The 13262-nt window shown below is 39.1% G+C and overlaps 1 protein-coding gene across 6 annotated transcripts in view; it reads right to left on the reverse strand.

Annotated features, from left to right (window-relative positions):
- Window positions 1-282: 282 nt before the first annotated feature.
- TET1 (tet methylcytosine dioxygenase 1) overlaps window positions 283-13262 on the reverse strand; it is a 72047-nt gene continuing 59067 nt past the window's right edge. For all 6 annotated transcript variants that reach the window (XM_071811648.1, XM_071811647.1, XM_071811645.1 and 3 more), the window contains one exon: window positions 283-10304. In XM_071811648.1, the coding sequence (XP_071667749.1) occupies window positions 9160-10304 (1145 nt within the window). In that variant the 3' untranslated portion in view covers window positions 283-9159. The remainder of the gene's footprint in view (window positions 10305-13262) is intronic.

Consider the following 13262-nt stretch of genomic DNA (forward strand, 5'->3'; position numbering starts at 1 on the left):
AGAATCACTAATTTTAGAATTCCATGTCTAGAATTTCAAGCATGTACTCATTTTAAACGGGGCATATATGTAGCATTATGTGATGTATTTTGAAGCAAGGCATTAACTTCACTGTAATTTGTATGGTAAAAGCTCTCCTGGCCTAAATTTAGAGTTTTTATATACACTTCAGCATGACTTTGGTTTGGTTTGTATTGGGAAAGCAATTTTCTTTTATTTTTTAAAACATTTTACAAGAAGAAATGCATGAAAAATGCAGGAAAGAAAAATTAGACTACTAAGTGCAAAATAGAAGTATAAAATTTATTTAAAACCACCCACAAAGTTCTGTGTGATCAGGAATGATACAATTTGTAATAGTCTTTTTAAAAACTCATGACAAGATTTAAAATATATTTTTCAATTACAGTATTCATTTAGCCTTATTCAGTTAGGACAATAAAAAAAAGTTTACGTTCTAAACAGATGAGACACACAAGAAAAATAGAACAGAACAGACAATTTCCACAACAACAATTTTTACATGTATGTTTCAATACTAGTATCAACATTTTAATGCATCTTGCTACATAAACATGAAATCATGTACAACCACCGCTTGCACCAAAAAACATAGCTTAATTAGTTCTTTCAAGTAACATGCAGTCACAACTCACAAGTCTTCAAGTACTGCTGGTAAGGGTTCCCTTGTCTGCAAACAAGATTTTAAGGTTCAGTTTCTCAGCCGGCGTAACTCCTCACAGCTCCAGCAGCCTCATGAAGCTGTGCTCAGTTACACTAGGGAAGAATCAGGCCCCAGATGAGTTGGTTTTTTTTAAGAAAAGAAGTCATTTTTATACTTTCTCCTGTAAATACTGTGACATAACGAAGTGCTTTTTCTTTCTGATTTTTTTCTCCCTGTACATCATCTTTTGTTTGAAAACGTTAATTTTATCTTCCAGGTCTAAATACAGTAGGTTGGTAAGTGGAATAATCCAAAACCACAAATTCGAAACTGAAAAATAAATATCAAATGCATCCCAAAGAAAGAAAGAGAGAAAAGAAGAAAGAGAGAAGGAAAGAAATTCTGACTTTTATAATGGCAGAGTAATTAATTGTTAAAGACTGAAATGTCTGAGCGTCTGTATTGGTTAGAACTGGCTTTCTGTTAGTGGTATTGGGATATCGCGTTTGTTTTTCTTGCCTACAGTTACTTTTTCATTTTGAGGACAAGAGATTTATGAAGTTCAGATGCTGCCTTTTGATTTGCGTGGATTAGACTGGCAATCATAAGTTAGTACAAAATCTGTTCTCATTAGGCTCTGCGGTATCCTGCAGTTCAGAAATTTAAGAATCAATATATTTCCTTATCCTCCAACTTTTTTATTTGAAAGGGAAGTTTGCATTGCATTGCGTTTCATCACTGCAATGTAGCGGGGCTGGATGCTGACACAGAGCTGCCCCGGCAGCGAGGGGAGCCCTGCACGACTCACACAGTTTCATTGCTGGGTGTCACCAGTCAGGGCACTCAGAAAACGGTGGCTTTTAGCTTTGTGGCTCCAAACTCAGCCCAGTGTGACACCGCATAATTCCGCACAGCCTGCTGGCTCTTCAGTCAGAAGAGCATCAAGTTCAGTAGGTTGTCACAACCCCATTTCGTACAAACAAGGGATCAGGTTATGATAAGAAGTAAGTATTTTAAGAGAGACTACCGAAGCTTAGAAATAGGATTATTGACTATTCTGCAGGATTTTTGGCCCGGCCATTACCTAGGGGTACAAATATTTTACCACGTTCTCTTTGTAGACAACATTGGGAAAAGGACAGCCAAGTGAATACTTAAACCCGATGAAAAACAAGCCGGTTTCTTTTCCACCTGTATTTCTGAACCAAGAAGAAGCTGCATGTTACTGGCCAGTATGTGCACAGTAGGGATATAATGAAATTGATTTCAGACGACTGTACAAACCAGTCATTTGATAACAGTTTTGATTTACAGTACTGACCTTTTATACCATTATCAGTGTAACAGGATACTCTGAAGGATGCAAGCTGAATCAACATCCATTTAAGGCCCCCTTTATCCTTTTAATGGGATGCAAAGGACAGTAGTATAAATGAGAATCAGGGCCCTCATTCTTATTTTAAGATGACTCCCAAACCCTAGACCCTTTCCCATTACAATATTATAATACAGATTTACATGTAAAATATTGATCAGGTCACAAAACTTTCCACAACAGTACTAAAACGTTCTGTGGCAACAACTGCAATACTGAACATCAAACTAGCAGTTCCCTCGCTCCACTGCAACAGGACTTCTCTGGAATACAGGTCAGCTGTAGTAACTGGTAACTCCAGTTTAACTGCCAAATCTGTGCTCCTTACAAATGCTTTTTGAGGTCCATGCCTGCGTTCTCTGACTTTATCAGGGAAGCTGGTAAGGTGTGCAAAGTGTTGAAAACAACGGTGTTAATCCGTCACAGCAAACGGATTAAGTCACCAAGTCACCTTCACATTAGATTATTTAGCACCCCAGTCTTGCATTCACTGCAAGTATGCTGTCGGAAGATTCTAGCATTTTAATGTGTGTGTGGAAAAATTACATATCTAATGGTCCAGTAGAAGAAAAGAGAAAAAGGTACTGTTGTGGGAAGAATTAAGGATACAGCATCGAGAAGCATCTCATACTTTTACAACTGAAGTTTGAAGAATGTGGTTAAACACTGCAAACAATGTTGAGATGATGAACTGGGGACCTAAATTGAAAAAAGGATCCTTAAAGTCTTTATGTCTCAGAAAGAGGAAACCAGTGATGCTGACACCTCTATACACTTTAGTAAAAGGCAGTAACTACTTTATTATTTCCTGCTTAAGCTCAATCAATTCCAGAAATAAAACAAAATAACTCATTGTTGCACTCTTTTTTTCCAAGCAGTTCTATGTTAGTTAAGGCATTTCACTTACACAATACTTGGGTTTCTCACAAGGACAGTGATCCCCACACACAGATATGACCAGAAGACGTAAAGAAACACTCCTGGCTCTTCAAACTGCGCAGGGTCTGCAGCACCTGTCTGGATATGAGCAGAGCTGGTGGAGCCATCCAAAAGAAAAGAGAGCGTTCTGCAGGGATGTAAGCAGCAGGAGCAAAGACCTGGTACTCTGAGAACAGAAGACTTTCCCTTCTCGGGGGTGAATAGTTTGAGTCTTGCAAAGTTTCCTTTTGTTTGGCTACTTGCAGATATAAGAACAAAGTGTAATGATTACATCAATAAATCTGAACATTACTGGGAAAATTGATTGTTTGATTTAAAAAGAAAACACTGATGGTGACATAATGAATTGCTCCTCTTTCTTGGAATTAAAATACTACCCAACTGCAGTATTTCATGCTCCATATGAGAAAACACTAAGCGAAACCAAAAAACAACCCTAGAACTGTCATATAGAATAAAAGATGATTGAAAGAAAACAATTTTGGAAGAGTCACAAGAAGAGTAAATTCTCACGATATTCCTGAGCTGAAGATGGGCTGATTTACACACATGGCAGCAGCAGAGTGTGTGTGGAACCGAGGAGCGGGCTGGCAGCTCTGCAGACAGACAAGAGGAACTCGCGAGCAGTTCCAAGCACTGAAAGCATTCAGCAGCAGGTTATAATGTGACCGCTGAAAACAGCTCACCACAGCCAAAAAGAGACCACAGAGTGAGAAAGGTGGTCGTAGGAAGCAGTACCTGCTAATCAACACTAGTCAAAATTAAGTGTTCTTCAGGGAGACAATATAGTATTATGTAGAATTAAGTCTTCGCAATTTAGTTAAGTACATAAATGATAGTATTAAACAAAAAGTTTTGCTCCTCTCAAATAGCTAGAAACGTTTAATAGAAAAGTAATAAATGCAAAATATATTTTCAACCACTCTTCAGAAGAAGTGAACCGTATGTATTCTGGTGCCTGATTAGATACAACAATTAGAAATCCTTGGTCTTTAAGAAAACCTACTCTCTCCCTCCTCTTCGTTTTTTTAATTCAAACCAGCATCCAGAGGCAAAGAACAAAGGAGACATCAGTGTCTCCAGAGGAACTGTGGAAAGAGATGAAGTTGCACATGTATCTGGAGCTGGGTGACACATCCTTACGAGTCCGAAGCAGCGCTGCGCACAGACACTGCAGTGCAACACACGGTGCCACAATCACCATAGCAACTTTCTCCACAGTTGAATTTCACAGAAAATATGTTCCCTCTACACTTCCTGAAGGTCAGATTAACACCTGATAAAATTAAGAAGAAAGCCAGAATTTCCAAGTGATTGGACTGTTTCTCATCTCTAGATGTGTTATTTAAAATCAGATCACATACAGCATCTCGGGTCATAGTTGGGCAGAGACCTTCCACACAAGAAATAAACCACAATTTTATGGCAGATACATCACAAAGACCCTAATCTGAATTTTAGTGACCACAACAGACCTGAGAGAGAGTTTGTTCAACACTTCCCAAATGTAATTGCTGGTAAAGTATACAAAGTGTGGAAGTGAACATGCAGTTTAGTTTTTCACACATCTGAGGGCACAGTTATTTCTTCTTGTTAACCTAGAAATTACAGGATTTCTGTGGAAAAAAAAAAAAAGGAGAAAAAGTGTATATATATATATATATATATATATAAAGATTACAAAGCTGAGGACAGCTTAATAAAGGAGCTTATGTCACCCACGAAAAATGCCATCGGAAGTGAAATGGCAAGACTGACCTTACATTTTCAATCCAAAGCCATGAAGATGCAGTTTTGTTAGCAAGCTTCCGTTCTCATCTCTCATTGAACAGCCTATCAGATGAGAAAAATGAAAAAAAGCGGCCAAAAGCATTAACCTGCAGGTGTCTGAAATAGCCTGAGTGCCTGAAACTTGGGGTAAAGAAGGTACTGTCTCTCTACAGATTTTGAATCACTTCTCATGCTAAAAACACTGTAAACTGTGCGTTTAATCAGAAGTACAACATTTTTAGTCCAAATCTCTCTCCATCTGTCCTTGCAAAACCTATTAGTTGTAGGGTTGCGAGGGTCTGAGTCCACACAGACTTGGGTCAACTCATATCCATCCAGTTAAATATGAGAAGTGCCTGAAAGCTTGATGAATGAGCACAGTGCAGTCAATGGGGCTGCTACAACGGAAACAGGACCCCAGCTGAGCCCGCCCAATTTAGCATAATACTGCAATGATATTAAAGAGGTGTTTAAAGAACCCCGAACAGTTGTATGTTACAAATAATCTTGAGTACTAAAGAAGCTGTCATTTACCCATGCTTAACATAAAATGTTGCTTAAGATACTACAGCTATTTCCAGATCTAAGTATAGAGAAGCGCTGTCATAGGTAAGATAAGGACTTTTAACAGCAGTTTCTTAATAAAACTTAGCTTAAAAAGTCCTTAAAAAGATCTGAATACAACTGTTAGAGCTAGAAAGTCACAAGTATTTGTAAGTTCTTAAAAAGCTTTTTGAATCTTGTGACTAGAACTTCTAGAAGTATTTTTTCTGTAATACATGACTGTGTTACAAATCAGTAAGCACACAGAAACCGCACGAGTAAAATTCACTGTTTAATTAAACACAACTGCAAGAACTCCAAGAGGGACTTGGCTCCTGCAGAGGAGAAAGGGATGAGAGACATTTCTTGTGGGAAGTCAGGGGCCTCCCATGTTAGATCACAAGTTTTTGCTAGCGTACTGTCAAAAAGGCTCAAAGACAACAACCCCCCCACCTGAATCCATCTTCTGTCTTTTCACCAAAAGCTCAGTGCCAACTGTTGGAAACCAAGTGAAATACGCAGGTCCGACCTAGCTGGCTGCCTGAACTTTAGAGCCAGCTCCTGATACCGTCATCCTAGAAGGACTTTGTTAAGGGGTAAGAGCAAATTACAAGAGACAAATACTGTTGTAAAATGATAACCTTACTCAAACTAACATTAATTGGTGTACAAGACTGATAAATATTCTGAAATGTTACAATAGCTAGCACATAGTTGTAAGAACAGTGAATACTTGCATTTTCTACAGCACAGTACAGCAACAGAAAATCTTAGCTTCTCAAATCACGCCCTGCAGAAATAAAAGGCAGTAACTGCCTTATTTCTGCCCCAGCAGAAATGAAAGCAGGCAGCTCACCTGCCTGCTGGGGACGTGCTGAGAAACCACCTACGGGATAGACAGTCGAGGAAAGAGCACCGCAAATGAGACTGTATTGTACAGACGAGAGATTTTGCTCATGCAATTTGTCTTAATAAAGCAGCAACAGTGAGTTTTAGCACCTATCAGTTAACAGCATTCATGATGACATTATGATTTCCTTCTCTCTGTTAAAAATCACTATTTCAAAAAGGCAGACCTGGACTGACTTGTGCAGTGACTTGCCAGGGGCTGTGTGTGGGGAATCCTTTCAGTTGCTCACTTCTTTGAGGGAAGCTGCTGGTTTTTCATGGCAACGCTTTAATCTTGAAGTTTCCAATCATACATAAGTTAAAGATGGGTATTTATAGGGGAAGATTCAAGTAAAAATGATCCACTTTAATGATCTGAACATTTGAAAAGGTAAAGGCTCTGCAATTTACTGATCTTGCGTAGAAAAACTGTTCTTGACATGACAGTGCCGATTTTTTTTCAATTTGCATTGATACAAACTAAAGCTATCAGCACTATCAGTGAAACCAATAAACGAATCTCTTCTGTAGATGATTGATCGTGGTCTCAGACAAGGGTCTTCAGATAGCAAATACATGAATGGAACAGCTAGAGAACGTACAGTACTACTTACTGTTTGGACAGCTGGACTTCTTACTAATCTTCGGCTCACCAAAAATATACAAGTTTTAAAATGGAAATCTAAGGCACACAAAATACCATAATGATCTGATGTATACTGTATATTACATAGTCAAGAAGCATAAAACTGCTGGTACAAAATGATGGTATAATATTGTTTTATTATTTACAATCCCTTCATATCCTCTATTTGAACTAATATTAAGCTTTGAACTAAAATTTGCAGCATACCCGGTTTTTACAAATTTTACTTAAAATAGGTAAGATACAAAGAACGGGTTCAGTTCGGCCATCCTCTGCCATCGGCGGTTTTGTTAGTGTCAACAAGAACCTGTAGAATTGAACCCAGGCTTGTTACATAGTGATTGCTACCTCTACGTGTGTGTACGTTTACACAGGAGAAGTGTTGCATCCATCTACAGCCGCGTTTAAGTATTTGTAGCACCAAGGTCCTAACTGGCACTATGTGTTAGAAAATACCATTTTCGTACTTTTCGTACCAAAACTGTAAATCTAGTGTTTACAGTTCAACTTTTCAAGGAAAAAGCACCTTGTCTAGGTTTTAAATAAAGCAGATCTAGATAGTTCATATTCCTCTGTTACAGCACCACTACATGATAATATTATCAACTAGATTATTAGTATATTTTCACACTGGAAAACTCTGACCTTGCTGTACCTACAAGGTTCCCCAGGCGGGGACTCGGAGGCAGAATTAGGGAACAGCTTCGTCTCTGGGCCTGATCCTGCAGCTCTCGGTGACGAGAGGAGTCCTGGCGCCAGCGGGTCTTGTGGAAGAACTTGCAGGATGAGGTCGGTCCTTACCTAACATTGCCATTTGGTAATTGGTTTAAATAAATAAGTTTAAAAAAAGAAATACATAGGAGAGGAGAATCAGAAAGAAGAGTGGGATGCTACAGTGTTTAAAAGCAGTGGAGTGTCTGTTTTTCCTCTGGTTTAGCAAATATTCATTTCATGATATGTCACTTTTTCAACAGAATGGAGAACATAAATTTCCTATGTTTGGAAGGAAGAATACAACCCTTTCTACATGAAATGTATAAATCACTTAAAAAACTTACAAAACATTTTGGTAAAAAAACTGAACTTAGAAAGCTGGTGAAAATCACAGATGGGATATTCCTAATGAAAAATTTGCTGTTAAATTTTAGAAATTTCATCGTTTTTCAACACTTCCTTTGTATTTTCCCAATTTTTTTTTCCAGAATAGAATAAGGCAACTCTAGGGGGTATTTTTTTAATCCCAAAACAATCCTACCCCTGAGGCATTAGGAACATTTGGTTGTTGTGTTAACTTATAATGCTCGAAACAAATGAGACTTATGCACTTATTGCTCAAAGAAATCATAACAAATGCTGCCTTTAAAAAACCAAATAATATTCGTAAGTCCCAATAGCAACACACTTACTGACATCTCCTCATTTCATGTTTGTACACTCTCTTGAAAATAAAAAAATGTTTCTGTATTTCGTAACTGTCATTTATATGCGACATAAAATCTTGGATGAAAAAGGGCAAGTCTAAAAACAATCACATATGCTATTAGCCTATGTACTGCAGCTGTAACAATATGGAACTCTACACAGCAAGAATAAAATGATTTCTTCTGTAGAGTATGCACAAACCTTAGACAATATGATCCTTATACTATACTATTTCAAGTTAATTTTAAAAATAGAAAGTGCTTTTAAAATATATATTTACAGCTTAAAAACAACTTCCAGCCATCATTACCAATAACTTCATTTCATACATAATGACAAATCTAGAGAAAAAAATTCATTGGTTTTCTAAAAGATTTATCTGCAATTTAGGCTTTATAGCAATGGTTGGAAGTTGTTAAAGCAATGGCACCATGAAGTAATAATTCAGCTTATTTATTTTTAACTGTTGGATGTGGTTAAGCACCAAGAGCTGTGTAGAGCTATTACTGTGTAACTTGATTTAACACCATAAAATGTGAACCTGTTAAAATTCCTATAAATGATTTTTGTAGTAAACAGACTTGATTTAAAGCACCAAAATATAAATTCCTAAAGGTAATAAACTGAATGATTCAATCAAGGTTAATAACCTAAACAAAATCTTTTTTTAGAATGTATTAAAACTATACAGTTTTCTTTCTTTTTTTTTTTTTTTTGCTTAAAATGTGCTTGAGCACCACCAAATGTTAAAGTCACAGTTTAAGAAGAAATCCCCCCCCCTTTTTTTTTTACCTCAGCCTCAAAATGGTTGAGATGAGCAAATAGTAAACGACACGAGACTTGTTCTTTAACAGCACCTTAAAGAAACACTGTGTAACACTGCACCAAGAGGAGGCGGTTTGGTACTCCAGCCTATGCCCAGTGGTTGTATGGCCCCGCAACGCGCGTAAGGGCATACGAAGACACCGTTATTACGTTATCCTTCGTTACTGTTAATGCTCTGCGTGATGGAATTTGGTTGAACTCATTGTCTTCATAAAAAATATCTCCGTTGTCACTTGTTTGCTTTGTTTTCCTGCTGCTGGAGTTCAGCTCAGTATTCTCCGTTCCTAATCTTTCTGCTTCTTTTTCCTTTTCTTTTGCCCTCTCAGCCATCTTCGCTTCCCACATGGCTAAACCATGTTTTGGCTCATTTAAATTTTTGTGTTGGTAGAAAACTAAAGAAATTCTCGTGGGATGATTTCGGTTGGGTTTTTTAATTGGTGTGGTGGCGTGGAGTTCACGTCTTGCACATTCAATTAAGATTGAACCATGAGAAGGTGCCACAGCAACCCCGCCAATGTCATCATCCAAAAAATTGTGCTCGCTGTCTGACCACAGTTCCTCAGCTTTTTCTTCGGCATCTGTCGGTTGTCCCAGTGCGCTGCTTTGCTTTTCGTCGCCACAGTCAAAATCGCACACCTGTTCTCGATGGGAGCCGCTGCCTTTTTCCGTTGGGCACCCCTGGGAACAGTTGGCCTTGCTTCCGACCGCATCCTTGGCCGGAGAGCTCAGCGGTCCCAACGGATCACCAGAGCTGATCATCTGTGAAGAAGGAGAGTTGTCCAACTGCAGCTGACAGTTCTGTTTGTCTGGCTGATGTTCAAGTATCGTGGGCAGGGGGTCTTTGTGGGCTGGGGGGCCTGGAGCAGTGACCTCGGGAAGAAGGGGGGGCGCACCATTCATCTTCTCGTTCAGCAAAATTCCAGTATAATCTTTGACCGATACATCAAAGTTCTTACAATTAACATAAGGTGTCACGTGAGGTTGCTTACTACTGCATTCAAAATACCCGTAGGGAACTGAAAAATCTTGTGGAATATTAGTCACTGTTGTTATCCCAGGCTTATGTGCTAAAGATGAATAAGGATGTAAACTATCCACCTTAAAAGGGGAGGAAGCCGTGTACTGTTTTAACAAGGAGCAATTTTTAGTAGTGTTTGAAGTATGTTTCATGGCATAGAGGTGATCAGAAGCCTCCGTTTTTATTCCAGGTTTTAAAGCATCTGTTTTGTTCCCTAAAAAAAAATACACAAAGTGTAAGTACTTTTCATCAATTAATAAAATATAACTTTTGTAATATTTTCATACTTGCTTTCTAATAAGAAGATACACATGATGACTACAGGTTTTAAAAAATTGCTATTTTTATCTTTTTAGGAATATCTCTGTGACCGTAAGTACATACATAATAACCCTGCTGAAGCAGCACCTTAACCTTTTCCAGTCTGACTGCTGCTACATAAAATAGAAAGGTATTTCACAGAGCGATGAATAAAATAAACAAATACAATGAAACAACCCCTGAGTCCCAATTGCCCCAGCCCAGCTGTCCCCAAGCGCTCCCCAGCGGCTGCGTGCTGCCGCAGCACTGCCCAGGCTGGCAGGGAGCACTGCCTACAGGTTTTGACAGAAATGATGGAATTTAGTCTGTCTGAAATTAAGCCTGTGAAACAATAAAAATTCTTGGCTGCCTTAATCACATACAATGACTGAAGCAAAAAGTGCGTTTATAGATCCTGTCCAGTAATAAAGTTACTGAATTACAGTGATTTGTGTATTAGCAAGTAACCACTCAGAAATTTTCTTTAAAAATAGTATCTAGTATCTGGCAACACACACTCCTGGCAAATCCATTCTTACACAAAGCTGCATCATGCAATTTGGCCGTTTTCCATCTCATTGCCACACATTAATTATTTCAGATCTTTGTGGAGCCAGGGTGGTTTGGTTTCTGTCAGCTCCCTCCTCAGTTCCTAGTCCTGACACCCTGCAGCCGTCTTGTTTGTGGAACAGTCTCCTCAAATGACTTGTTCTCCTCATGGATAAGTTCAATCCAGAGTCCAATGGAGTAACTGGAAAGAATTCCAGCGACTTTGAGGGTTTGCGTCATGCCCTGAACTTGCTTTACTTTACATGTGCTTTGCTGGCAACTGGCACTCCACAGAGAGGCCTCGCATGGTGTCATAAAAGACCATCTCTGTCAGTGTTTCTTCATTTCATAAACACACAGAATGCTTAATTGCTTTACCAAATATAGAAGTACTCTTTATTTCGTCTTAAATAGAGACAGATTAAAAACCATTCTTTCAATAGCAATGCAAAAAGGCAAAGTGGGGTAAATTATGGACACAACTGTTAGTTGTGGAGGGACATAAGGAAACCACATCAACTCCTTAAAAACCTTTTTTATGGAATCAAACTCAAAAGCCTTTCAGCCAAGAAAAACACCTTCCTCCAAAGGCTCTGAAACATGCTGCGCTTCCAGCGTCTCTGAACAGAGATCAGCGGCTGGGGCAGCTGCAGCGGGAGCTGCTGGCTGATGGACGGCTCCGCTGCGGCCAGCGCACAACTCTCTACGTTGGTGGTTCATCTCCTGGTCTATCCAAGGCAGGCCAAGAAGAGTTGCCAGTATTTATGGAGGGAAAAATAACCTCTCTCTCTGTAAAGCTTATTTCTCCAGAATAATGTGGTTAAATGACAGGACTATACAAGGAAGAGTGTGAAGCCTCTACTTTTAATACATATTTAACAATCACTGACGATTTTGAAGGCTCTCAATGTTAGCACAAATGTAAAAAATATCAGTTGCGCTGCTTCGTGTTGGCAAAGAGGTGTGTGACACGTGCACCCTATTTAATACACCGCATTTCTGCAAGGGACTTGGCACAGATGAGATTCAAACCAAGTATTTGCATCTCCACGCTCTACTAAGCCAAAATCTGCGCCATGATCTATGACCTGTCTGTCTTCAGCACTCGGAAAATCCCCCTCACTGCCAGCTCTGCTGCCAGGTAAAGACAGCGTCCTGTCATCCCTTCTTCATTTCCAGGACTCCATGCAGTGGAAGATGCACAGGTTACAGGAGTCTCAAGCTTTCCAGCTGGGGGATCTTGCAATGGCTCTGAAGTGCGAGTCAGGTCTCTTTCGGAACATACGACATCTACGTAATGGACAATACGGCACAGCGGCCTCGTGACTCCTTCCTCATCCTCTCAGGCTGCTCTGAGGAGCCACAGCCTCACACAGCCAAAAACAAGACTGGTGGTACATACCAGTTCTCTCACTGCACATTCTCCATACTCTTTTTAATATTTAAAAAGCGAAACCAATATTCTAAACTCTTGTCTTCATCAGTAAATAGATTGCTATACATTACATATGTGATTTATCAATAGCTTTTCCTTTACAGTTGAAATACAGCTAGCTGTTCTTTTGTTCCTCCATTAGGAGAAAATGTAATAGCAGGATCTGACTTGCTTAACATACCTTTAGCAGGACTTTATTCACTGCTTACCTAAAACTGTAGTCAGTTGGGTTTTTTTTCTTCCCCTAATAAGTTTTTCTATCTTTTTTAAATCTATTTTTCAAACCTTTGTCTTTTGGTTTATGTTCAAATGGTGTCATCAGAATTGAATGCCACTATTAACCATGGAGGGATCCTGATTTAAATTAAATAATAATTTGTTTCCTCCAGTTCACCCTCAGGAGTGACTACTGGATAGTCTAGTTTCAACTCCTCTGTGTCACAAGCCTTTTGATTTTGTTTGCATATGGAGCTTAAGAATCTCAGCTAGTCTAAAATTTTCCATTCCTCAGGATTAAAATGACACCTGCCGCTGACTCAGAAATGCTTCGAGTTGTTTCTCTCCCACGCAGCACAACACCTTGACCTTTGCAAACCTGAACGTTCTCGGCCGCTGCCGCCCGGTGGGTGAAGCCTCTTCCACATTGTTCCCGTGGCCAAGCACAGCGATCTGTGCCACCAGCACATGTGGGGATTAGTAGTGACATCTATTCTGGGGGATTCTACTGGCAAAACTCTAATGACAAAAACTGCACTTTTATGAGAGAAACTAAATATTTCTATTGACATTCTTACTTTTCCATCTGTGAACAACTTCCTCACTCATAAAAGTATTTCTTCCTCATTCTGGGACTTACTTATTTTTATCAGCAGACCTTTTAAATTACTT

Source organism: Patagioenas fasciata, chromosome 8, assembly GCF_037038585.1.
Source record: "Patagioenas fasciata isolate bPatFas1 chromosome 8, bPatFas1.hap1, whole genome shotgun sequence".
In the NCBI taxonomy this organism is placed as follows: domain Eukaryota; kingdom Metazoa; phylum Chordata; class Aves; order Columbiformes; family Columbidae; genus Patagioenas; species Patagioenas fasciata.